Source organism: Scyliorhinus canicula, chromosome 1 (assembly GCF_902713615.1).
Source record: "Scyliorhinus canicula chromosome 1, sScyCan1.1, whole genome shotgun sequence".
In the NCBI taxonomy this organism is placed as follows: Eukaryota; Metazoa; Chordata; class Chondrichthyes; order Carcharhiniformes; family Scyliorhinidae; genus Scyliorhinus; species Scyliorhinus canicula.
Genome location: NC_052146.1, coordinates 12,711,365 through 12,737,702, shown reverse-complemented (window position 1 = coordinate 12,737,702; position 26,338 = coordinate 12,711,365). Strand labels below are relative to the sequence as shown.

Sequence of the window (26,338 nt, the reverse complement as noted above, 5' to 3'; positions counted from 1 at the left end):
TAATGTGCAAACTCCACATACAAGGCAGTCACCCAAGGCTGGAATTCAACCCAGCTCCCTGGTGCTGTGGGGCAGCAGTGCTAACTACTTGTGCCCACGTAATATAGTTCATACAAAAAGGTTACTTAGGCACGAAAGAGCAGTTGAAACATTATACAAATGTAATGTGAAGCTTCTGCTTGCCAAGAGATTTGAATTGAGTTTTTGATCCTACAGGCCACCACAGATAGCAATTTCCCACATGATCCATTTCATCCACACTGCGAACCAAATCAACTAATTCCCAGAAACCAACTCATCCACAATAGTACCAATAATACCAAGTGACTCAGCATTGCTCATTCCCAACTAATAAATCAGCACAAGGCACACACACAGATTACATCTAAAGTTTAAGGCAGACAAGTACGGTAACTGACCTGATTGATATTAGCTAGAGGCTCCTCATCCTGGACAAGCATCTGTGCAAACTGAAGCCCCTGGTCAGGGCTCACCCGCATGACATTTCTCAGCAGAAAGACCCAGTCAGGAGTGTAACCAACCTGTCAACACAAATCACACCTTGTACTAGTTTGAAGCCACTTGTAAAAATAAATAAATAAACCCTGCTGCACCGAGTGTTAAACTATTGGGCTGAAGACAGGCCCGACTGCTTACATAGGATCTAAAGATAGTGGATAGATTAATGTAATGCCCCAAGGGGAGGGGAGAGGCAAAAGAAGGAAACTACAGACCAACATTGGTCAGTGGGACCCTTAGTTGAAGGGTCAAATAAGAGGGGACACCAAGTTCAAGGTGAGGGGTGGGAGAACACCAATCTGGAACACTACCTGGGAAGGTCATAGAGGGAGGTTACCTCACATTCTTTAAAAAAGTAGCTGGATGAGCACTTGGCACGTCTAAACATTCAAGGTTACAGGCCAAGCACTGGCAAATGGGATTAGGATTGACAGATCAGGTGCCTTTTGTACAGTGGTGCAGACCCAATGGGCCTTTTCTGCACTGATTCGGAAGTTAAAACACAACCCAATGGGTCAGAATAATGAACGGGGAACTTATCTAAATGGCAAAAATAAGTGTTTCAGTGCAGAGGGATCTGGGTGTCCACATGCATGAATTCACAGGAAACTAGCACAAGTACAGCAGGCTATGGAATTTTGGCCTTTATAGGAAAGTGGGAAGTGTCACTGCAACTGTACAAGGCATTGGTTGAGACTGCACGGAGCAAGGGATTGACAAGTAGACGTAGAGTGGATTGGTCCTAGTGGAGCAATTTAGAACAAGAGATCATAGTTTTAGGATAAGGGGTAGCAGATTTTAAAACAAAAAATTACTTCTCTCAAAAAGGGTCACACATCATAGAATTCTGTGCCCCCCCAAGTGTGGTGGATGCCAGGATATTGGAGATTTTTATTTAATGGGTTGAAGGGCTATGAAGAATGGACAGGAAAGTAGAGTTGAGGCAGAGATGAGGTCAGCTATGATTTTATGGAATGGCAGAGCAGGCTCAAGGGGCTGAATTGCCTACTCCTTAGGCTCCATGCTACAAGGGAAGAATTAAGTGGCCAGCAAAAAATATTGCTGGCTTGTACAAGTACACGAAAATTTACAAAATAATTCTTGTTGTAGTCTCTTATGTGCTGGATGTAGACTCAAGCTCAAGCATTAGCATTGCACAAACTAACATTGAACAGGCACCATTTCCAAATGGAACAGGCAATTCATTTAGGATAGAAGAAAATACCTTTTTTGCATAGAGAACAATTTTCTGGAATTGCCCAGTCTCCGCAAAACATTGTATAACTTTATTTGGCACATTGGCACGGAGATAGACACTTAAAGCTAGTGTGGGATCAGCCGTCTTCACCAAGTCCCCCAGCTCTTCAGAACACTCCAGCTACAAAAAAAAAGCACGAATTATAAAATCTGTAGATTAGTGGATACACCCTTGTGCTTAAAACTGCATTATTCATGATCTATTCTTGTTACCTTATCTTCTTTTAGCCATTTTTCCAGCAGCTGCTTGCGGCCTTGTTGCAGGACAGGTCGGCAGAGTTCCAATGATTCATACTTATTCAGCTGTCCCTGATCGAGGAGGATCCCAAAATATTGTAAGAGGGGCGAAGCTTGCCCTGGCTGGGCTGGGACAGTCTGGAATTTTCTAATGGTGTCTGGAGTCCGCAGAATACCCTAATAAAATTTTTATTTTAAAAAAATGACAACAGTAACTCTAGCAATGGCATGTTATGTCACAGCTACTAACTTAATGTGCTATACTGCATATATATTTAATATAAACAGTTCTTCTGGATTTGTTTTAGGGTGTACACTCACATGCAGACACTATTAAGAGTTTTAAGACTCAAGTGGTTTGAAGTAATGAATGCCTCAATGTTATAGCCACAGTGGAATGGGCTATTGGACAAATGTAAAAGATTTAATAGAGTATAGTCCACTGGCTCCAAGCTGGTGCTGCACCACATGGGTCCAGTAGTGAAGCAGGTTTTGCTTTCAGGGAGGCAAAATAAGTAAGGAGTTAGTGGTGTTTTGGGAATTTATATAGATTTGTCTCAGTAAACTGAGAAGTTAGGAGGGTGACCTTTGTCAACAAGGTGGACTTGGAGGTTTAAAAAAAAAAGGGTAGGAGGAAATGTATAGAGTCAGGAACAGAATGTGGGAATCTAGGGCTGGAGTATGGCAAGAATGGTCAAGCAAGGCCATGAGGATAGATTGTGTTCCAAGGCATGCAAGAGTGTGAGTGAGAGAGAGAGAGAAAGGCCAATTTAGGTCAGCTGGAACAGGGATGATGGAGAAGTGCGATATCATACAGCAGCCTTAGACAGACAACTTTAAATAGCAAAAAAAAGGGTGGAGGATGACCAGAAGAATGCTGGAATATGGAATCTGGATGAAAGAACGTACAAGAGTTTAGAGCAGATAGAAGATGTTTAAGTTTGTAGTGGGCTCAAGATAGAAGATATTGGATTGAAAGCTCAGTTGGAGGACACACAGGACATAAGTTCACAGCAGTGCCATGGCTGGGAAGAGGGTATTTTTGACTGCTGTTCTAAGTATATAGCAAAAAGCTGCCCTAATGGTCCTAGAGACTAATTATAGCAGACTGAAAAACACAGGTTGGTAGTGGCAAAACGAGAGAAGGGAGACTGGCAAAATTGGAAGCTGAAATGCCATTTGTTAATTAAAAATCTTGAGAAGTTACAAGAAAGGTCTGTCTTCACAAGCAGCCACGCCTTTAAAAAGGAACAGAGGGCTTAAATGCACACCTTTGGTGCAGATGCAGCTACTTTTGCAGCTTCAGAATAGTTTCCTTGTGCAAACAAAGTATTAAACTTTCGTGCAAAGAGTTCCTCAGCACCAGCAAGGTTGCTTCTTACAGCCATACGCAGAGCCAAGTCTGGGTTTTGGAGCACATTCGTGGCATAGTTAACAATATTTTCTTCTTCCACGCAGACAGATAATACCTACAAGTAAAAAAAAAAAGCCTAATTAAGGAACAGTATAGAGGTGACAACTTAAAGCTTAGCAGAACAAATTTTAGGTCACATCTAAGAAATCCAAATAAAAAAGGGTCACACCTGAGAAATGGGTGGCATGGTAGCACAGTGGTTAGCATTGTTACTTCACAGCACCAGGGACCTGGGTTTGATTCCCAGCTTGGGTCACTGGGTGCTGTGTCTGCACAGGATTTGTCCCACAAATCCTCCCCCCCCCCCCCAAAAAAAGTGCTTGTTGGGTGTATTGGGACAGTGTACCCACATAGATGGAGTGCGATGATTAGGGATATTCACAGTAACTTTATTGCATTGTTAATGTAAGCCTACTTGTGATACTAATAAATATGTTATTTTAAAATCCCAATAGCTCAACAGCACAAGATAGCAAAGGTTCTACCCTGGGCTAGAAAAGTACTAGTCTGTACATATACACAGGACAAGATCCAAGTGCATGTGCACTTGTGCTCTCCAAACTATATACATTTCCTTTGTAAAAAGAATATATGGCTTTTGCAATCAAAAAGTTCCCTTCCCTAATGTCATGTTTCTGGACTTCGGCTGGATTTGCCACATCCCAGTTGATGGTGGCAAGGTGCTCTGCAAGCCAAGCATTTTACAGGAACAATTAGGAAACAGCACAGTAATTCAAAAAGTAAACTAATCAGTTTCTTCATTATGGCAGAGGTTGAGAAATGTGCAAACCTTCAGCAGATAACATACCTGTCCTTTTTTATTGACTCCAATAATACCAGATGTAGGTTCGTGGGGAGCAGTCACAAAAATGGTCTCCGCACTAATACGGTTCATGTAGATGCAAACACCAGACTCCAAATCATACAAGTGGATATAGCCATATTTAGTGATAAGATATATAACTCCATATTTTGTTCCAATCTGCAAAACAAGCAAAGCCAGAGACCATTTCTAATTATGCAGAACAAAATTCCATCATGTTTAGCAGTCTGTTATTTCATTCACAAGGGTGGGTAGATTTTAAGCTGGTATTGACAGACCACAAAAAAAAACAAATAAACACTTGGGTCATGCACTGGATTGATTCAAAGCTCAGGACCCCAAACTGTAGAAACAGCATAGCAGCAAGCATATGTGCTCTTTCGCTGGTGCAGTTCAAGTGTTTTAACTAAAAGCCAAAGTATTTTCACAGATAAAATAGGATGACTTCATACAGGTGTGCGGCACTCATTAGATTTACACTGTATGGTCCAGGCAATTCATTCCATACATAATAGGACATACCAACAAGTATTTACAAAAGTTACAATGACTCAAGAATTGGACTTCAGCCAGGGATGCAGTTTACTGCAGGGGAGACCCAAAGAGGGGGTACGGGTGGAAAGCCATCATACTTTTGGCTACATCAATTGGTTTTCTTTGAACAGTAGTAGAAGTATTATCCACACCAGTCCTTAATGCAGTGTGCAGAGAGGTTACTTACACGAGTCAAGGTAGACTGATGGAAGCAAAGCTGTCAAGTCTTTTAGCAGAAAGTATTTTTGAAGAAAGAACTACTTATCACAAAACACGACATGCCCAGTGGCTGACCTCAAACAAAGGTGATTTTATGATTCCAAGTTGACACTTACCTGCATTGCTACTGGAAAATCAGTTTGGGCCTCGGGAGGAAAAAACACATCCACTGCTCTCTTCGTGAAAGGCTGGTTCCCCGCAGCTGGTTGACCTACTTCTATAATATGTAACTGCAAGATATTTTACAAGTTAGTTTCAAAAAAAGCCAAGGCATAGATTTTAGCTACAAAATACAGTTACATAGCCAATTCCCAAGTGGGCTATCAGGGATGTGATGCATCACAGTTACCCATACCATCTTATGGCAATGTGGTTTTCTACAGTAGTAGTTTACACAGAGGTGTCAGTACCATTCTTGGAAGTAAATATGGACTCGAACTTAAACATATGCAGAATGCAAAAGTTTGAAAAGGTGTCCATTAAGCAGAAACACCGACTTCTGCAACTTACCTTCCCTCCAGCCTGACTGCGGACGGCAAAGCAAAAGAGGGTTGATGGTGTAGGATTCTCTTCCAATTTGAAGTCAGCAAAGGCTGCAGCATGCCCCTCAATCGGCTGAGATACCTTTCTGTCTACAGAGTACAGCTGCATTGCACCAACTACTCTGTTTTGCTACACGAGGAAGAGAAGGTCAAAAGGAGTAGTCAGTTGAACATTGCTGGCAAAATTTACATCAGCCCAAAGTGGGCAGCAAGGCACCGACTGCACTTACCTACAGTCAATAGCCAATTAGCAAGACCAATAGCAAACCACAGGTTAAATTTCTTGTACAGAAATAGTATTCCATTACCAAATCTGGGGGCTTCTGAACAGGTATCGCTCCTAGATCAGTGGTCATTTTGCCTGCATTTCCTACTTGGACAATAAAGCTTTACACTAAGACCCACTTCATTCCCAGCTCAGACTGGTGGATTCGTCTGCTGGTTGTAGCAAAGTGAATTTGGGCAACTTTGACCCCAATTATCGCGAACAGAATTTTCTCATTAGCAATCACTTAAATCTCAGATGCTTGGTTTGAAAAGTGGGGGGAAAAAAGCCATATTAATGCAGCAAGGTGTGCACACTCTCAAGTGATAAGTGTGTGCTGAAAATCAAGAGTTTGATCTCCAGACAGTGCCAGTTATCAGGAAAAGCACAAAACCTACTTCGATCGTCTGCAGATTTCCCTCAAGGTTCTACGCAACTTGCCCCAACTTCGCTTCACTTGGGGAAATTATTAGACTAAAATGGAGATTAGACATCCCTGTTCACATCATGCAGACTAGGCAAACAGCAGGAAGAATATTGAAGTAATTAGTTCAGTCAGGAAAAGTGGTCCAAAATTTACATAATTCTGGTAGGGTAGCTCGGAAATCTTTAGATACCTTTATCCAAGAGTGGTTTTAAAAAACATGATACAAAAAAAATAGAGGGAGGGAAGTTGAACTTGGGATCCAATATCCAGCTATTTACTTTCCAACACAAGTCAGGTCTCTCTTTCCTAACATGCTGACAACTATGAAGGTATAGACAAAGATTTTAGAAAGTCAATTACAATTGCAAGAATAAAGTAGGGTCTTGCTCCTTGCTGGACCACTGACAATAAAGCATCAGAGTAAAGGAGTTGTCTGGCTCATACACCTTTACTCAGCAGGTGGTCACTCTGGTAAGCCATGCTGCTGGCCAAAATGACCATAAGCAGCAAGCTGCTGCTCAGCCTCCATAGTGTTTAACAGCACACTACCAGCCTACAGCTTAGAATTCAGTCTGACCAAGTGAAAAAGGAATGATTGGAATCCCAGGCAAGGGATTATGCAATTCATTTTTGCAAGTGTACTAGCATATGCCTGACCACAAACCAGAATTCAAAGTTGACACCTCTACTCTTTCCTGCCATTGACGTTAATGTAGATAAAGCTACAAAAAAAAAAAAGAGGACAAGGCCGTGAAACTAGTTAGGGAGAAATAAGGGGAAAGCTGGTCAGATAAATAGTTGCAGTTGTACAGCACTTCTGTCCCAAGTGCTTGATAGATGTCTAAAGATGGCAGCCGACAAAAGGTCTCAAATAGCAATGAGAACACCAAACATGTTTCAATGATGCAGGTTGATGGATTAAGGGTATTGGCCAGGATACCATTGCTCTTTGAAAGAGTGCCAAGGATCATTAGGCCAATGAGACAGACTGGGCCTATATTTATTCCCATCAGAAAGGTGACAGTTGCAACAGAACAGTAATCCCAGTACTTGCACTGAGTGACAGCCTAGATTGTGTTCACTGAGTGGAGCTTGAATGTACAACATTTGATTCAGACATGAATGCTACAACCTGATAACTGTAGTAATGAACACTTGAGTGGAAGAATCACTCAGGGAGCAAAGATGTGGCTTTTTTAAAAAAACTTACTACAGCAATCTACCTGTGCAGAAATTCCAATTAGAAGCAACCACTTCTGCTGAAGGTCTGTCCTGTAGTTAATGATTTGACATCCTGCCAAGCTTGCGTGTCTGTCAAACATCTTTTGCGGTTGAGAGTCACCTTCCATGCTCCAATGGAATACTGCAGTCTCAGTTACTAGGGCAACAGTGTTCAAAGAGATCCATTTCCAGAATGTTACTTCTTCAACCATAATATGTGCTTTCACTTTGCTCTTCATTTCAATGTTAAATATCTGTAGGGTTTTTCCAGCTAGTTCGAGAGAAAAGGAATTAAAACATTGGACAAGATTTTCCACTTACTATACGTGCATGAAGCAGAATGTCAAATGCCATATATAGTTGAAGGCCTTGGAGCCAGCAGAGTGCACAAGTATAAACATTTTTTAGATGCAGCAATACAAATGCATCAGCCCAAATATACCCATCTGTGTAGGCCAGCAATGACAATTTTAATTTTCAAACTACATACAGGATTTGCATAGTTTGTGCAGTATAAGGAATACCTTACAAACCAGCAGTCAGCAACAAGATACGTACCACATCAAGCAATACAAAAATGCAGAGTTATTAGCAAGTGCAGTTTCAAGTCACTTCTGCAAAGCAGAGATGAATGGTAGATTTTTAACTAACAACTAGACAGGGAACACAACCACAGAGACTTAACAGCTACATGGGATTCTCCAACACTTCGAGCATTGCCGTATATTACAGGGGGGGGGGGGGGGGGGGAGGAGAAGAGGAGAAAGAGGGAGGAGAGATAGAGGAGAGGATGAGGTTGTCAAACCCAAAACTTGTTCAATACTCTGATTAATAGTGTTTTAACGGCAAGAGTGCCTATTACCCAAAAAGGAATAGTGCTACAAGCTACAGCAATAGACACCAGTAGATCGATGAGGAAAGATCTGATGCAACGACAAGGATTTCTAGCTTTGCTAAAACACCAGTCTCAATTCTACATCGCACAACTGCATAAGGTTTGTTTCATACAGCTGTCATTCAAATCGTAGACCTCCCTCAAAACTACCCATTGCAATTATTTATGACTGATTTAGAGGACGTGAGCTGTATGTTAGCTAAAGCACCTTGGTTTTGATACAAATCAGAGAATGACTTAGTGAGGTGGTTGCTTTTTAAAGTTAGGATAACAGCAGACTCAATGGGGGTAGCTGCAGGCCACCTTGGCTCAGGGACAGACGCGATACCAACTGATAAAAGAAACCCCCCCACAAACAGCACACATCTCCATTTCAAGCATTTTCTGCAACATGAAATTGCAGTTGATTGGGAGAATTTTCAATAATTCAGCAGAACATATACAACAGCAATTAGATTAATCGCCAATCTGATCAAAAAACTGCATGCCACAAGGGGAATGGGACAGGAAGGCGCCGGAGTGTTGAGTCACCGGGCTAGCAGATTGGCTAGTCAAGGAAGTCAGATGGGGGGGGAAGTAACAGCCAGTAGATGGCGGGGGTGGGGGTATCGGGGGATGGGGTTAGGGGAGGGGGGGGTTGTTCTGCTGACGGGAGAGGGACTTGAAATAGGCACTGGAAAGGAGGTCGAGGGTGGAGGCAGCCGAAGGGCGGGCCAGGAATGGCGCGACGCACGGGCCAGGGGCCGGCCCGAGAAAGGCTATGGCTGACCGGCGGGGTGGGGGGGGTGGGATGTGCCCCCCGACCAGGCTGATCACCTGGAACGTCAAGGGACTGAATGGGCCGGTTAAGAGGGCGCGGGTGTTCGCGCACTTGCGGGCCCTGAGGGCGGACGTAATTATGTTGCAGGAGACACATCTGAAAGTGTCAGACCAGACCAGGCTAAGGAAGGGCTGGATTAGCCAGGTCTTCCACTCGGACTTGGACTCGAAGTCCAGAGGGGTGGCAATCATGATCAACAAGCGCGTGCAATTTGAGGCAGAGGGCATATCTGCAGACAGGGGGGGCAGATACCTGATGGTACGGGGCAGACTGGAGGGGAGAAGGGTGGTGCTGGTGAATATATATGCCCCGAACTGGGATGACGTGGACTTTATTAAAAGAGTGCTGGGGAAGATCCCGGACTTGGATTCTCGCAAGCTAATAATGGGAGGGGACTTTAACATGGTCCTTGACCCGACTTTGGATCGGTCGGGTCCCAGAACGGGTAGACTCTCAGCAATGGCAAGGGAGCTGAAAGGGTTTATGGGGCAAATGGGGGCAGTGGACCCCTGGAGAGAGGGACAGCCAACAGGAAGGGGCTACTCGTTTTACTCGCACGTCCATAAAGTATATTCCAGGATAGATTTCTTTGTAATAAGCAGGGACTGTATGGGGGAGGTAAAGAACACGGAATACTCAGCAATTACCATTTCAGACCATGCCCCGCATTGGGTGGACCTGCAGTTCGGGGGAGCGAGTTATCAACGCCCGCAATGGAGGCTAGATGTGGGACTGCTGTCGGAGGAGGGGATCTGCGAGAGGCTTCGGAAATGTATAAAAAATTACCTGCAGGTGAATGACACTGGGGAGGTCTCAGCGGCGACCGTGTGGGAGGCGCTAAAGGCAGTAGTTCGGGGGGAGCTGATTTCAATTGGGGCCCACAAAGCCAAGGCAGACCGGGCAGAGATGGATAGATTGGTCAGGGAAATGGGCCGGATAGATGAAGAGCACGCGGAGTCCCCGGGGGAGGTTTTACTCAGGGAAAGGCGGAGGCTACAGGCGGAACTGGGGGCACTATCCACGAGCAGGGCCGTGGAACAGCTTAGGAAGGCGAGGGGAGTGGTGTACGAGTATGGGGAAAAGGCTAGCAGGCTGTTAGCGCAGCAACTCAGGAGGAGGGAGGCGGCCAGGGAAATAGGTAGAGTGAGGGACGAGGGGGGGCGCAAAGTGGAGGATCCGGCAGAATTGAATAGGGTATTCCGGGACTTCTATCGTAAGCTGTATACTTCGGAGCCGCCGGAAGAACCGGAGGGGATGAAAAGGTTTCTGGACGGGTTAACATTCCCAACAGTTGGGGGGGGGCAAGTGGAAGAGCTGGGCGCCCCGATTAGAGTAGAGGAGGTATTGGGGGGCCTAAAGGCCATGCAATCGGGGAAGTCCCCGGGGCCGGATGGATACCCAGTAGAGTTTTATAGGAAGTTCTCTGAGCTGGTGGGCCCGGTCTTGGCGAGGGTTTTCAATGAGGCAAGGGACAGAGGGACCCTGCCGCCGACAATGTCACAAGCCACCATATCTCTGATATTGAAGCGGGGTAAAGACCCGGAGGTGTGCGGGTCCTACAGGCCAATCTCCCTGATTAATGTAGACGCCAAGCTCCTGGCAAAGGTACTGGCGGGGAGAATGGAGGACTGTGTACCGGAGGTGATTGGGGAGGATCAAACTGGGTTCGTTAAAGGTCGGCAGCTGGCGGCCAATCTGAGGAGATTGCTCAACATGATAATGATGCCCCCGGCGGGTAGAGATGTGGAGGTAGTGGTGGCAATGGACGCCGAGAAGGCCTTTGATCGGGTAGAGTGGGACTATCTATGGGAGGTGCTCGGACGGTTTGGGTTCGGGGAGGGATTGGTGGATTGGATCAAATTATTATATCAGGCCCCGAGGGCCAGCGTCAGGACTAACAGAGAAGTGTCGGAGTACTTTAGGTTGTACCGAGGGACCAGGCAGGGCTGCCCGCTCTCCCCGCTGCTGTTTGCGCTGGCCATAGAGCCGCTGGCGATGGCGCTGAGAGCCGCAGAGGGTTGGAAGGGGATGGTGAGGGGCGGGGTTGAACACAGGGTTTCGCTTTATGCAGACGACCTGCTCCTGTACGTGTCGGACCCAGTGGCCGGGATGGGAACTATACTGGGAATGCTGAGGGAGTTCGGCCAGTTCTCAGGATACAAATTAAATACGGTCAAGAGTGAAATGTTTGTGGTCCAGGCAAGGGGCCAGGAGAATAGATTGAGAGGGCTACCGTTTAGGCTGGTTGAGGAAAATTTCCGGTATTTGGGAATCCAGGTGGCACGAGACTGGGGCAGGCTGCATAAGTTAAATTTGGCCAGGGTGGTGGAGCAAATGAAGGGAGAGTTTCGGAGATGGGATGCACTCCCGCTGTCGCTGGCAGGGAGGGTGCAGACTGTAAAGATGACAATCCTCCCTCGATTTTTGTTTATTTTTCAGTGCCTCCCGATCTTTATCCCACAGTCCTTCTTCAAAAGAGTTAACGGGCTGATCATGAGCTTTGTCTGGGCGGGAAAGTCTCCGCGGGTAAAGAAGGCGATGTTGGAGAGGAACCGCAGCGAGGGAGGGCTGGCTTTGCCGAGTCTGGTCAATTATTACTGGGCGGCCAACATCGCTATGATAAGGAAGTGGATGGTGGGTACGGGGTCTATTTGGGAGCGGGTGGAGGCGGCTTCGTGCAGGGGCTCCAGTTTGGAAGCCCTGGTCACGGCTCCTCTACCGCTGCCGCCGGCCAAGTACACCACCAGCCCGGTAGTGGTGGCGACCCTGCGGATATGGGGCCAGTGGAGGAGGCATGTGGGGGAGATGGGGGCGTCTGTCTGGGCGCCAATCTGCGACAACCATCGGTTTGCCCCCGGCAGTATGGATGGGGGGTTCCGAGTATGGCGGCGAGCAGGGGCGGGAAGGGTGGGTGATATGTTCCTGGAAGGGAGCTTCGCGAGTTTGAGGAGCTTGGAGGAGAAATTTGGGGTGGTAAGGGGAAATGATTTTAGATACCTACAGTTGCGGGACTTTGTTCGTAGACAGGTCCCATCTTTCCCGCGCCTCCCGCCAATGGGGATCCTAGACAGAATAGTCTCTGGGAGGGATGAAGGGGAGGGTAGAGTCTCGGGTATTTATAAGGTGCTCATGAGGGAGGAAGGGTCCCAGACAGAGGAACTGAAACTTAAATGGGAGGAGGAGCTAGGCGGGGAAATGGAGGATGGGCTGTGGGCAGAGGCCCTGAGTAGGGTAAACTCGACCGCGACATGTGCTAGGCTCGGGCTGATCCAATTTAAGGTCGTTCACCGGGCCCATATGACGGTGGCTCGGATGAGCAAATTTTTCGGGATAGAGGACAAATGCGCTAGGTGTGCGGGAGGACCAGCGAACCATGTTCACATGTTTTGGGCATGCCCTGAGCTGAGGGGGTACTGGGAGGGATTTGCGGGGGTCATGTCCCAGGTGCTAAAAACAAGGGTGGTGATGAGCCCAGGGGTGGCAATTTTTGGGGTTTCGGAAGACCCGGGCGTCCAGGGGGAGAAAGAGGCCGATGTGCTGGCCTTTGCTTCCCTGATAGCCCGGCGACGAATACTATTGGCGTGGAGGGACTCAAAGCCCCCGAAGACGGAGTGGTGGCTAGCGGACATGTCGAGTTTCCTGGGGATGGAAAAAATCAAGTTCGCCTTGAGGGGTTCTGTGCAGGGGTTCACCCGGAGGTGGCAACCATTTATTGACTTCTTTGCGGGAGAGTGAGCGTCAGCAGGGGGGGGGGGGGGGGGTTAGAGTAGAGTAGGAGGGAAAATATGGCGGGTAGTACCGATGGGAGGGGAGCGGGCTTGTGCAATATGTTACGGTGGAAGTATTGAAAGAACGTGGATGTTTGCACATTTTTGCCTTTTTTGCTTCCTTTCTGATGATGTCTGTAACTGTTTATAAAGCCAAAAACTACCTCAATAAAATTGTTTATTAAAAAAAAAACTGCATGCCAATAAATCCTAAACGCAACCTTCACAATACAACGGGAGCAGCAGTACAGTGAAATGTTGTTCATTCAGGCAAATTCCGCTTCTGGACACTACCAAATGAGCCACTCCAGAAGAGAAATGGAAGCTTATTTGCAAAGACTTAATCTTCACAACTTGACAATGGAAGACTAGAGCAAAAAGCACACAGCACAAAACATGCATAGATTAACAGGTCATTTTCAGACAGCAAACCACAACCAGAATATTTTTGAAGGTTAAACCCATAATTCATGTTACAAGTACTTAATTTTACAGTACAGTACCACTCCAACAAATCTGAAGTGGGTTATCACTTATTGCAAGTGTTGACTTGGGCGAAGCAGTTGACCAAGGAAAGCACCTCATCCCACTGTTGTGGAATTCAACCATTTCTACTGCACGACAACTACTAGTATCCGGTGTATTGTTCTAGTTACTGTAATGGAGTTTGCTTGACCACTACATCAGCAATATTGGTGATTGTTGTAATCCAGACAGACTCGCTAATGTTTAAGGAATTCAAAACATCCACACAAAAAAAAGTGATCTGGGTTCTGCTGGTTGATGTTTTAATTAGCCCAGGTCAGGTTCTACCTACATAGGAGATTTCAGATCTGGGAAGGCTATTGCTCAGGTTTTAGAAGCACATGTTTTCCATACCAAAAAAGGTTGTACAGTAGTCACTATTGGTATATTAAAAACAGTGCCACCAAATCAGGTTACTCACAGGTCCAGGTCTATACAGCTGATATTTGCTCTTCAATCCTGGTTAGCACTTGCTCAGCCTTCACCTGCCAAGGCGCCAAGCTCTGAAATTTCCTCCTGCATCTACCTCTCCTTTTAAGATGCTCTTAAGACTACCCTGCCTGGTCACGCCTTGGGTGATCTGCCCCAAGCTTTGTGATTTGGTATCAAGTGCAATAAAAAGGCACTATACTTTGTATTAATAAAATTGTGCAAATGATTTAGCAGAAACTGGTCTGTAACCTATCAGCATAATTACCCTACTGCATGAAAATGGAAACTTGCAACAATGCCATAGATCTGACATCAAAGGACTATTTAGTACCACTAATGAATGATTAAAAGTGGAGCACGAGTGTCAGACTTGCCCTCACTAAATCTATTCACCCAAACATCCAAATATGTGCAGGTTAGGGGTATTGGCCATGCTAAATTGCTACTTGGGCATCCAAAAGGTTAGGTGGGGTTACAGGAAAGGTGGGGATGTGGGCAAGTAGGGTGCTCTTTCTAAAGGCCAGCACAGACTCAAAATGGGCTGAATGGCCTCCTTCTGCACTGTAAATTCTATGATTAGGTGGCTCATATCACAGTAAACATTCCTCATAATGAATGAATTCAGAATAGGAGGAGTGAAACTGTTCAGTGGTCATACATGGTGAAATCTCCTCAACTGGCATGGACAATAAAAACTGGGTATTTACAAAACTATGCTTGATCTCACTTTAATTAGATACTTCCAATTGATGCAGAAGGTTAAATTAAATGGTCACAAATGAAGAGGAAGAAAATGAAAACAAGCAGTTGAATTTAAATTTACATCAAACAGCTCAGCATGAACATGGGCTGTATGATTTTAACAGTGGCAAAATTTTATATAGTAGCCTTGATCAGAACCCTGTCTTACATATGAATTGAGAAGGCCACTCGGCCCCTCAAGTCTGCTGCGCCATCAATAAGATCATGGCTGATCTGATTGTAACTTCAACCTTATCCCCATTAATCTTATCCCCATTAATCTTTCACCGGACATTAATCAAGAATCCATTTAACTCCTTTAAAAATATTCAACTGCCTCGAGTTCTAGAGAATATAGTGATATCATTGTGTTGTAATTCACTGACTAATCACTAGGAGTCTCATTACTCTACAAGTGAATGTTAGAGTCAGGTGACCTCAAACCAACTCCGAGCTGGGAGAGGTTGCTTGTGCATATTCATACTATTAGTCATCTGTTGTTTGTACATATTTGACCCACAGTAGTTAATGTTAATAAATAGTTTATAGCTTTAGCTACAAAGTGTTCTTGTAATATCAATCAGGCAATCTGATAAGAACATTACAGAGAAGACCCTCAATTTCCCGTACCAGCGCCGGAATGTGGCGACTAGGGGCTTTTCACAGTAACTTCATTGAAGCCTACTCGTGACAATAAGCGATTTTCAATTTCAATTTTCTCCTCATCTTAATTGAGTGACCCCCTAGTTTTAGATTCACCAACCAGGAAGCATACTCTCCACATCCACCCCATCAATACTCCTCAGGATCAAGGTTTAGAAGTTGCCTCTTACTCCAAATGCAGATAAACTGGAGCTCTAGTTTCTTCACAAGACAACCCACCCAGTATAGTAAACCTTCTGACTGCTTAATGCATTTACAACTTCACTGTACACCAGGACACAAATACCCTGCAAACTGAAGCATAACCTCCCTACACAACTTCCCATACCAGCCTCCCCGAACAGGTGCCGGAATGTGGCGACTAGGGGCTTTTCACAGTAACTTCATTGAAGCCTACTTGTGACAATAAGCGATTATTATAATAAATTATCCTCAACCTTTCCCAATTACTTGATGCACCTGCATTCTAGTCTTGATTCATGCATTTGGACACCCAGATCCCTCTGCACCAGGTTTTGCAATCTCCTCATTTAGATATGGACAAATTCACATTTACCCATTTATACTCCCAATTGCCAGATCTTTGCCCACTCACTTAACCATGTCCCCGTCAAAAAAGTCTCCTTGCATCCTCTACCTTCCTACCCATCTTTGTCATCAAATTTAGCAACCACACTTCATCCCAAGTCATTCATACAAATTGCAAAACATGAGGCCCCAGCACCGATTCCTATGACTCACCACTTATCATATCCTGCCTGCTAGGAAGATCCAACTATCTCCAGTTAGTCAGCCAATCTGTAATAGCACCCCTTCACCATGAGCTTTTATTTTACACAATAACTATTTATATGGCACCTTTTATCCCCTCCAGTAGACCTGCTGTCTCAGTTCCCCAGCTCATCCACTGGATCCCGGTTTTTAAAAAACTGCTGGGAATCTGGGAAAGCTCTGCTTCCATTATGGCCAGCCCGTTCAAGATTGGCAACAGACTCCATTTTCTTTTGAGCAAAGAGCCCTGGAACTCCAACCACAGCTCAACCCTCGTCAGGTAGCCCTTGCCAGATCTGCAGAGATTTCCAGAGACTTCTCTAGAACACAAATAGACTACATCCTTCACCCACAGCACACGACTCCTTCAAAGATGTTCAACAAATTTGTTAATGTTTCCTTTTCACAAAAGGATGCCATGAACTTCCGAGGGTCCTGCTATAGAATCTTTAATAATGGCTTTTAGGACTTCCGGTGGTGGCCATGCACTTGACAGCCGTGGACTTGGTGGCTCACGTGCCCTTTTTGGAGGGGGTGGGGGCAGACAAACAAAAAGGAGAGTGTGAGTAGCAGACTGCCTGCAAGGTTCTGGAGAGTGCAGTTGAAGGCACGATGATGGCTGGCCTGGAGCCTGTGCTTCCAAATGGAAATCTCTGCAGATCTGGCAAGGGCTACCTGACTAGGGTTGAGCTGTGGTTAGAGTTCCAGGGCTCTTCACTCAAAAGAAAATGGAATCTGTTGCCAACCTTGAGAACAGGCTGGCCATAACGGAAGCAGAGCTTTCCCAGATTCCCAGCAGTTTTTTAAAACCTGGATCCAGTGGATGAGCTGGGTAACTGAGAAACAGCAGGTCTACTGGAGGGGCTGGAAGGTTCAGAGCCATCGGAGTAAGTGGCACAGATGTTGCAGAAGCTGGCAGGAGGGGAGGTTTTTAAAAACATCGCACACTCCCCTCTCTCCAGAGGTGGACTGCGCATGCAGTGCACAGAGAAGGAAGGGTGAATGTGGTGTTTCTGCATCATTCTTGGACAATGAAAAAATCCTGAAGTGGGCTAGGCAGGCAAAGATCACCACATGGGAGGAGAGCGTAATCAGGAGGAAGATCACTATGCGAGAGGAGAGCATAATCAAGAAGATCACCATGTTTTTGGGGGGGGGGGGGGGGGGGGGGAAGAGAGAGAAGGGGAAGAGTCATCAGGAGGAAGATCACCATGTGGGAGAAGAGGGTACACAGGAAGAGCCTGGCTAAAACACTTAATAAAGTCACGGCAGTTCTCCACAAAGAAGGAGATTTGGAATGCTGTATCCGGCCCATCTTTGGATCACCTTTCATAAACAGGAATACTTCTTGGACACCCTGGGAGTAGACAGAAGAGTTTCTTTGAGACCAAGGGATTGGGAATTTGTAAATGTTAAATTGTTGATGTTCTTGTTCTGAGTTGTTGGAGATTGTGTTATTAGTTTGATTTCTGTGTATTCTAATACTGTTACCATGTTCTCTGGTTTTCTTTTGTTCTAATGAGGCAGGTCAGGTGCTCATGAGCTGGGGGTACTCAAACCCAATGGTGGTTTCCACTCGAGGGTTTGGAACCAGTGCCAGTTACATTTTGGGCTGGAGGGTATGTACAGGAATGCTCCGAGTAGTGGTAATCACAGATGCATCCCGGTGAGCTTGGTTGCCAGGTTTAAAGAATGGGACTGCTTGGGGAATCAAATGCTTTTGAAGACCTGCTTTTGGGTGGGACATTGTGGACGCAGCTGAGCTTAGAGGCCTTATCAAATGCCCAACAGTAATGGGGTTATGTACCTCCAGACAAGTGCTTAGAGTTGGGTTCGTTCCCAATGTTGCCGTCCTTGGATCTACAGGACAGGCCCCTCCTGTAGGAGATTGGAGGGGGTAGGATCTCCAAATGTGTATGCCGAGTTGGCCAGGAAGGAGGTTTCAATGGCGATGGGGTGGCAGAAATGGGAGGCGGCATTGCATCAGGTTAATGAATCCTCATTGTGCACTAGTCTGTTATACACAGACTAAGGTTGTGCACAAAGCACATATGACACTGGCAAGGCTGAGCCGTTTCTTCCTGAAGTGGCTGGTCAATGTGCCAGATCCCATGCAAACCATGTCCACACCTACCACTGTCTTAAAAGGGCAGACATTGTCAGAGACCCCTCACACCCAGGCTGTGTCCTCTTCCAGACCCTTCCATCAGGCAGAAGTCTGAAGACCCACACATAGGAACAGCTCCTTACCTAGAGCTACAAGACTCCTCAGCGACTCCCCTTGGACTGATCTGTTCCCTTTAAGAACACTATTCGCGATGGCCTATGCTGCTCAAGACATAGGAGCAGAATTAGGCCACTCGGCCTATTGAGTCTGCTCCGCCATTCAATCATGGCTGATATTTTCTCATCCCCCATTCTCCTGCCTTCTCCCCATAACCCCCGATCTCCTTATTGATCAAGAACCTATCTATCTCAATCTTAAAGACAGTGAATTGGCCCCCACAGCCTTCTGCGGCAAGTGTTCCACAGATTCACCACCCTATGGCTGAAGAAATCCCTCCATCTGTTTTAAAGGATCGTCCCTTTAGTCTGAGATTGTGTCCTCTGGTTCTAGTTTTTCCCTACAAGTGGAAACATCCTCTCCACGTCCACTCTATCCAGGCCTCGCAGTATCTTGCAAGTTTCAATAAGATCCACCCCATCCTCTAAACTCCAACGTGTACAGCCCCAAAATTGTTCCTCATATGACAAGTTCTTCAATCCAGGGATTATTCTTGTGAACCTCCTCTGGACCCTTTCCAAGGCCAGCATGCCCTTCCTTAGATTATGGGGCCCAAAACTGCTCACAATACTCCAAATAGGGTCTGACCAGAAACTTCTACAGCCACAGAAGTACATCCCATGCCTTGCATTCTAGCCTCGCCATGAATGCCAACATTGCATTTGTCTGGCTGACAACCTGCACGTTAACCTTGAATTGTGAACAAGGACTCCCAAGTCCCTTTATGCTTCTGATTTCCTAATCATTTTCCCCATTTAGAAAATGGTCTATGCCTAAATTCTTCCTTCCAAAGTGCATAACCTCCACTTTGCCAGTTCATTGCCCACTCTCCTAGTTCGTCCAAATCCTTCTGCAGCCCCTTTGCTTCCTCAATTCTACCTGTCCCTTGGTTCTGCACTGTAACCATCACTTTGTTGATGTACCATTGTTAATGTATGTCATTATTCTTTTGTCTGCTATGCACATTCCCTTTGCTGCAGAAAAATGCTTCACTGCACTTCAGTACATGCGACAAAAAATGATTTGGAGAGAATAAAGTTCGCCATTAGAGGCTTGGAGGAGGAGTTCTGTGAGGTGGAAGCGTTTCATTGACTTTTTCCAAGAATGGTTAGAGAATGTCAGGGGCAGTGGGGAGAAGGAAGGAGTGGGGGTATTTTTTTGTTTAAATCATCTTGGAGTGTATTGGCATCGTACGTGTATGTATCCAAATATAAATATTTTTGTATTCTCCGTACACTAGGGTATACAGTCAAATTATCTTTCAAAAAGAAACTTGGCTAACTGACTATGGTTTCCTGCTTTTGAATTACAAACTGGAGTTACAAAATGAAACCTTCCCCAATCTCTGGAATTTGAAAATTAAAACCAGTGCTTTAACTCTCCTTAGTCACTTCCTTCAAGACCTTGGGATGAAGTTCATCCAGACCAGGGCCCAGCATTTGCTCAACTCCACTTCCGAGGTCTGCAATTTTCAGAGTTCCTTCCTCCCACTGATTTACAGCTAATTTTGGGATGTGTCCTCCAAACACAGATGCAAAATACCCGTTTAATTCTTCTGTCATAGCTGTTCACCAATTCCCCAGGTTCACTTGGCTAATATATTTTTCTTTACTTATTTATAGAAACTGATCATATTATTGCTCTGCTTTCTTTGTACCTCACCCCGATGAATATTTTCATTTTAATAACTAGATAAACAGTTGGTTAGTTGCACTTTTATCCTTCTCTGAAGGGAAATACATGTTCAACATCTCTGGTCAAAGAGTAAAATTAACAGCTGCTCATTTATTGCCATAAAAAACTGTCTAGGTACCAGAAATATTTACATGTTGTGTTAACACCAAGCACAATAAGCCTGGTGCAAAAAGATTAGACTAAGCAGATAAAGTGCAGTGCAGCCATTAGTAAACTAGCCAAAAACTTAGGGGTACTTGCCTGCCCAATTGGCAGAGTCTGAAACAGCAAGAAAGAATTGGATTCCCCACCCAACAATCTGGCTAGAAACAGATATTGTTCACAGCAAGTTATTAGACACAGTGCAAAACATTAAATTGATGTGGTTTGCTTATAATGAAAAGACCCACTTACTACAGTGATGGAACTACCACAGAACACAAAGAACTCACCATCTGAATGGAGACAAGAATGCAGGAAGGAAAGTATATCAATCAGTAGAAGCAATAATTGTGCTTATGCAAAGAGTATTAAAACAAAGTTACTAATTTGTCATCAGCAAAGCTGTGCCATTTCAACGTGGCTGTTACTTGGACACATACCTTTCAGAGCAATCACTTTGCTTGCTGGGTTCATGATAACACTGTCAGCAGATATTGGGCGCCGAATTGGATTTGTTGGATCATTCAGGTCGATCACCACCACTTGCGCCTGTTCTCCCACCTTCTCCCTGATGCAGATGAACTTGTCTGATTCCATGGTAAGGGTACTAAACCCAATGTTGGCAGGATTTACCCCTTGGCTTTGGAGCTGGAGGGAAAAAAAAAATAGGATTACATCCATGCTGAAAGAAAGTGTCCCGTTATCTAGAAGTTAATGGATTATAAATATTTGGATGCAGGTGATTGGAGGTGTATGTTGAGCCAGGAGAAGGTGACCCAGCTAAATAAAGTGACATGTTTATCACTGAGAATGCAAGTTAGCTGGTAATTTGAAAGTGATAGAAACTAGAATAGAGACAGTTTGTATCAAACAAATAGCTACTTTAGTCCAGCTCTCCTCTTGGGGAATATCTATTTCTTTACTTAGCTGCTCAATCTGAACCGAGTTTGTTACGAAAGATGTTTTTCTCAAACACAAGTGTTGGGGAAATTGGTGCAGCGTGGTAGCACAGTCGCAGCTCCAGCGTCCCAGGTTTAATTCCTGGCCTGGGTCAATGTCTGTGCGGAGTCTGCACATTCTCCCTGTGTCTGCGTGGGTTTCTTCACACAGGGGCTGGTTTAGCAAAGGGCTAAAGAGCTGACTTTTAAAGCAGACCAGCAGCACGGTCCAATTCCCGTACCAGCCTCCCCGAACAGGTGCCGGAATGTGGCGACTAGGGGCTTTTCACAGCAACTTCATTTGAAGCCGACTTGTGACAGTAAGCGATTTTCATTTTCACAGTCCAAAGTGCATGTTAGGTGGACTGGCCATGATAAATTGCCCTCGTTAGGTGGGGTTACGGGAATAGGGGTGGAGGTGCAGGCTTAAGTGGGGTACTCGTTCCAAGGGCCGGTGCTGACTATGGGCCGAATGGCCTCCTTCTGCACTGTAAATTCTATGATTCTAAGAAATGAAGATAGCTCAAAGCAACCAGATCATTTTATTGAAAGCCATTTAATTGCAGGTTTAGCTCCATACTTCCTTCCCTTACAAGCTAGCAGAGTTCCAAAACACATTGTGGTCAGATTAGCATCTTTATTTCAGTCATACTGAAGGTTGGATTGGTGGTTCATTCACCATCAAACTAGAGTTGTGCCAGCAGAAACTGAAATTCACAACTTGTTTTAAAAAATTTGTTTTAGCTTGCATTGGATGAGACGGTAACAATTTACATGTTGTTTTTTTTTCAGCATCCCCCCTTTTTTTTTTGTTTCTGGGTCTTATCCTCAGCCCTTTCTTCCCTGTAGGTTGTTTGTTTGGTGTTGGTCTTATTCTTGTGACAGGCCCTCTGGTCTCCTTCCCTTCCCCCTTGTTCCCTCCCATCTGCCTTCAGTGGTCCCCATGCAGCCCCACGTTCAGTTGTTGATTGGTGATCAGTCAACACAGTGCATTAAAACAGTTGGAAGCATTGTTGTGGTTGGTTCAGAACAGGCTTTGGGAGGGGGGGGGGGGGGGGGGGCGTAGAGAAGAGAAAGATGCAGACAGGGGAAGGTGCCAGGGCCAGATGGGTTCTTGGTAGAATTCAATTAGTTCCCGATCAGTTGGCCCCAATGGTGCTGGAGATGTTGGTACGGGGGTTCCCTTCTGGAAATGTTGGGTCCTTCTGAAGGACAAGGACCAGGACCCCAAGAGTGCAGGCCAGGACATACCAGCCAATTTCTCTGCTCAATGTGGATGCAAAACCTTGGGCTAGGATTTTGGGTTGGAGCCTCGTCTGAGGTGGTTTGGGAGGGGAGGGGAGAGGGGAGGAGAGAAACGACAACATCAGACAGGGTTGTGTGAAGGATAGGAAGCCGGTGTCAACTCATGGTGTTCGCATGCCAACAGTGGGGCCAGAACTGGAGATAAAAATCACTGGATGTGGAAAAGGAATTCAATAGGGTTCAGTTTGGGATCGGTCCTGGGTTTGTTGGGTGCGGCTGCTACATGAGGCATTGTTTACTGGTGTGCGAACCAACACCATGAGTGAGAGTCCTTAGACCAGGGGTGGGCAAACTACGGCCCGCGGGCCGCATGCGGCCCGCCAAAGGTATTTCTGCGGCCCACCAAGTCATTAAAAAAAAAAAAAAAAAAAATTTTTTTATAAAAAAATTTTTTTTTTTTTTTTTTTAAATTTTTTTTAAGGTTAATGGGGGGGGGGCTGTTGGGTTACTTACTGGTATAGGGTGGATACGTTGACTTGAGTAGGGTGATCATTGCTCGGCACAACGTCGAGGGCCGAAGGGCCTGTTCTGTGCTGTACTGTTCTATATGAGGCGCCCAGAATCATAACCGGGTGAAGTAATTATTTTACTTAATATACTATGCGGCCCTTTGTGAATTGTGAATTTCTGAATGTGGCCCTTGCACGGAAAAGTTTGCCCACCCCTGCCTTAGACTGTATAGGGGGATGAGACAGGGGTGCTCGATGTCTCAGTTGTTTGTGTGGTGATCGAGCCATTGGGTAATTGCCTTGAGGTCACTGGACAAGGGAAGGGTGTTGGGGGTAGCAGGGGTGTGAAGAACAGAGCACAGGTCACCTTCACATGCCAACAATCTTTTACTGTATATATGGGACCCAGTATAAACTAAACACTGGGAAGGGTGAGTATTTTGTGGTTAAGCCACAAGGGAGGAGCTGGGGTGGGGGGGGGGGGGGGGGAAGAGGCAGGAAGCTGCTGTTTAGCTGTGCTGGGACTAGTTTCCACTATGTGGGGGTCCAGGTGGCATGAGATTGGTCATGATATTGCAAATTGAATTTGCCTGGCGGTTAGGGCAGGTTAGAAGTGGGTCAGCCTCCCATTGTCACATTGGGTGGATATCTTGCCCAAGATTTGTATTGGTTTGTTTCAATGCCTTGCAGTTGCTGCCACAACAGCGACGGCCAAAGGGCCTGTTCTGTGCTGGTGTGTTCTGGGTTCTAGGTTCTTAAAAAAGCGTTTGTTTTTTTCTTCAGGGGTTGGAATGGCTTTTGTATCTCCATCTATCCTGCCTGAAACATCTGTATCCTGGAACATTAAAGCTGCCAATCCTGTCCCTCCCTCCCAAGTCTCTAATGGCAACAACACTGTAGTTTCCAAGTACTAATCAAAGTTCATCTGTCTTACCCCTTAACACTTCTCGTATTGAAACAAATGCACTTGGTAGTCCACCAGCAACCACATCCTGCCTGCTCTTCTCAAGTCTTACTCGCCCTACTCTCTAGCTCCTTCAGTTAATGCCCCTTTGCTTTGGTTCCCAACCCCCCTGCCAAACTAGTTTAAATCCTCCAATGGGACACTAGCAAGCCTCCCACCACAGTATTTATGCCTCTCCAGTTTAGATGTAATCTGCCCTTCTTGTGCAGGTCCCACCTGCCCAGGAAGAGATCCCAATGGTCCAGCTATCTGAAACCTTTCCTCAACCAACTGTTCAGCCACATTTGAGCTGTACTAATTTCCGATTTCTAGCCTCACGGGCACGTGGCACTGTGTGTAATTTGGAGATTACAACCCTGAGAGATCCAGCTTTTTAAAACATTCTATCCAACTCCCTAAATAGCTTGACAGTCATTCAAAATCATACCCAGTTGATTAGCATGTACTGTACCTCTTCCCCCTCAGCTGAAGAATTTGTAAGCCATGGTGAACACCAATTGGAAGGGAGCACCAAGGGCACAGAACATACTCTGGAGTGGCTTGGTAGTGCCACCAGAGCAACCTGGCCAGATCACAAGGACATAGCTGTTGGATTGCAGGTGATGAGGGAACCAAGAGGGAAAAACCATACCAGACCACATCCTCACCAACCTGCCTTCCACAGATGCATCTGGCCACAACAGTATCAGTGAGTGACAACTGGGCACTGCATTCACAATGAGGATACCTTCAAATGGTGCTGCATGGCACTACCTTTTGTTAAAAACAGATCTATAAGACCTGGGCATCCATAAGGCTCTGGGCTATCAGCAGCAGGATTGTACATAATAATATCTTTTATTAGCATCACAAGTAGGGTTACACATTAACACTGCAATGCGGTTACTGTGAAAATACCCTAGTCATGGCAGCACCTGTTCAGGTACACAGAGGAGAAGTCAGAATGTCCAATTCACACAACCAGCACATTCTTTTGAGACTTGTGGGCGGCAACTGGAGCACCCAGAGGAAACCCACACAAACAGAATGTGCAGACTCCGCATAAGACATTGACCCAAGCTAGGAATCAAACCCAGGTCCCTGGAACGGTAAAGCAATAGTGCTAACCACTGTCTTGCATGACCACAATCTGGCACAGGATATGCCCCAGTACAATTACCAACAGGCCAGGGGGATCAACCAGTGCAAGAGAACATGCCAGGAGCAACACCAGGAATACCCAATAATGGGAAGGTTACAACAGGACTACTGTGCCAAAAAGCATAAGCAATCCCACAGCCAATGGATCAGATCAACTTCTGCAGTTCTGCCACGTCCAGCAATGAATGGAGTGGACAAAATATCCCTTCCTGAATGATGGAGGAACTGCAAGATGAGGACAAAACATTTGCAACAATCTTCAGCCAGAAGTGCAGACAGTCCATCTTGGCCTCTCCAGAGGTCCCCAGCATTGCCAGTCTTCAGCCAATTTGAATTTAACAGCTGACGGTACTGGACACTGCAAAGGCTATTGTCCCCAACAATATCATTGAAGATCAGTGCCAGGGAGGCCTGGCAAACCACACCCACATGTTCTGGTGTCACCTAGAAGGTCCTAGACAGCCTTCCTTGAAGCAATCAGGAGGCCATCAAGTCAGCATCGACCCTCTACCTAGGCCTAGGCCCACTCCCCCATCCTACATCTGCAACCTAACCTGCACATCGATTGAACTTTAGGAAACTGGAGCACCCAGAGGAAACCCACAGACATATTTCACAAAGTCACCCATGGTCAGAATTGACTCCTGTGAGGCAGCATCACAGATCAGATAGAACAACGGTGACAGCATTTAACCTTCTTACTAGGAGCACGTGCTTTGCAGAGCCCACATTGTTCATGAACAGTTGTCTCTTCCACAAGTCTCTTTTATGGTTCCAGATGAGACCAGACAGACACGCCACAAATACAGAACTCACCCAAGATTGCGGGATGAGGGTGGAGCCAAGCCCAAAGGTGGTACTAGGGTATCAGACCAGCCAGAATTCATGGCAAGGGGAGGAGGGGTGATGCCCCAGCCTTCGCCTCCCTAATCACCGAAAGAATCCTGCTTGGCTGGCAATCAGCAGTATCACCCAAAGCTGCAGACTGGCTGCCCAATCTGTTAGAATTCCTCCAACTATCAAATTTGCATTTGGGGGTCAGAAGATGGCTTTGACTTTGGCAACTTGTTCAAGGACCCATTTGTAGCCAACTAAAAACCCCACGAGATTGAGACACAAAAGGGCTCAGGAGCAGGGGGGATAAGCCCCAAGTGCAAGAAGAGGACTGAGGGAGCAACAATTCAGTGGAGAAGCAGAAACCAGGGCCAACATGCAGGGTGGCAGTCAGACTGGCCAAATTAGGCCCACAGCTCAGGAATGGGTAGGGTGGTGTTGGACCTGGAAGGGGCGAACAGCACATTGGAGGTATTTGGGGGGGGGGGGGGGGGGGGCAGGAGGAAGTGAGGTGGT

The 26,338-nt window shown here is 45.9% G+C and overlaps 1 protein-coding gene across 6 annotated transcripts in view; it reads right to left on the bottom strand.

The window, feature by feature from the left end:
• The window catches only part of LOC119973016 (clathrin heavy chain 1-like), a 68,662-nt gene that overhangs the window by 28,527 nt on the left and 13,797 nt on the right, over positions 1 to 26,338 (bottom strand). For 3 of the 6 annotated variants that reach the window (XR_005462255.1, XM_038810510.1, XM_038810689.1), the window contains exons 2-11: positions 20,633 to 20,840; positions 20,483 to 20,485; positions 7,461 to 7,729; positions 5,514 to 5,675; positions 5,120 to 5,233; positions 4,236 to 4,409; positions 3,285 to 3,482; positions 1,990 to 2,190; positions 1,745 to 1,897; positions 420 to 542 (exon numbers count right to left, since the gene is read on the bottom strand). Coding sequence is in view for 5 of the 6 variants with exons in the window: in XM_038810510.1 (XP_038666438.1) it covers positions 420 to 542; positions 1,745 to 1,897; positions 1,990 to 2,190; positions 3,285 to 3,482; positions 4,236 to 4,409; positions 5,120 to 5,233; positions 5,514 to 5,675; positions 7,461 to 7,729; positions 20,483 to 20,485; positions 20,633 to 20,840 (1,605 nt within the window). In the remaining variant the exon portion in view is untranslated. Of the gene's footprint in view, positions 1 to 419; positions 543 to 1,744; positions 1,898 to 1,989; positions 2,191 to 3,284; positions 3,483 to 4,235; positions 4,410 to 5,119; positions 5,234 to 5,513; positions 5,676 to 7,460; positions 7,730 to 9,326; positions 9,332 to 20,482; positions 20,486 to 20,632; positions 20,841 to 23,237; positions 23,244 to 26,338 lie in introns of those variants that run through there. The other 3 variants (XM_038810598.1, XM_038810776.1, XM_038810896.1) reach the window with 2 other exon arrangements.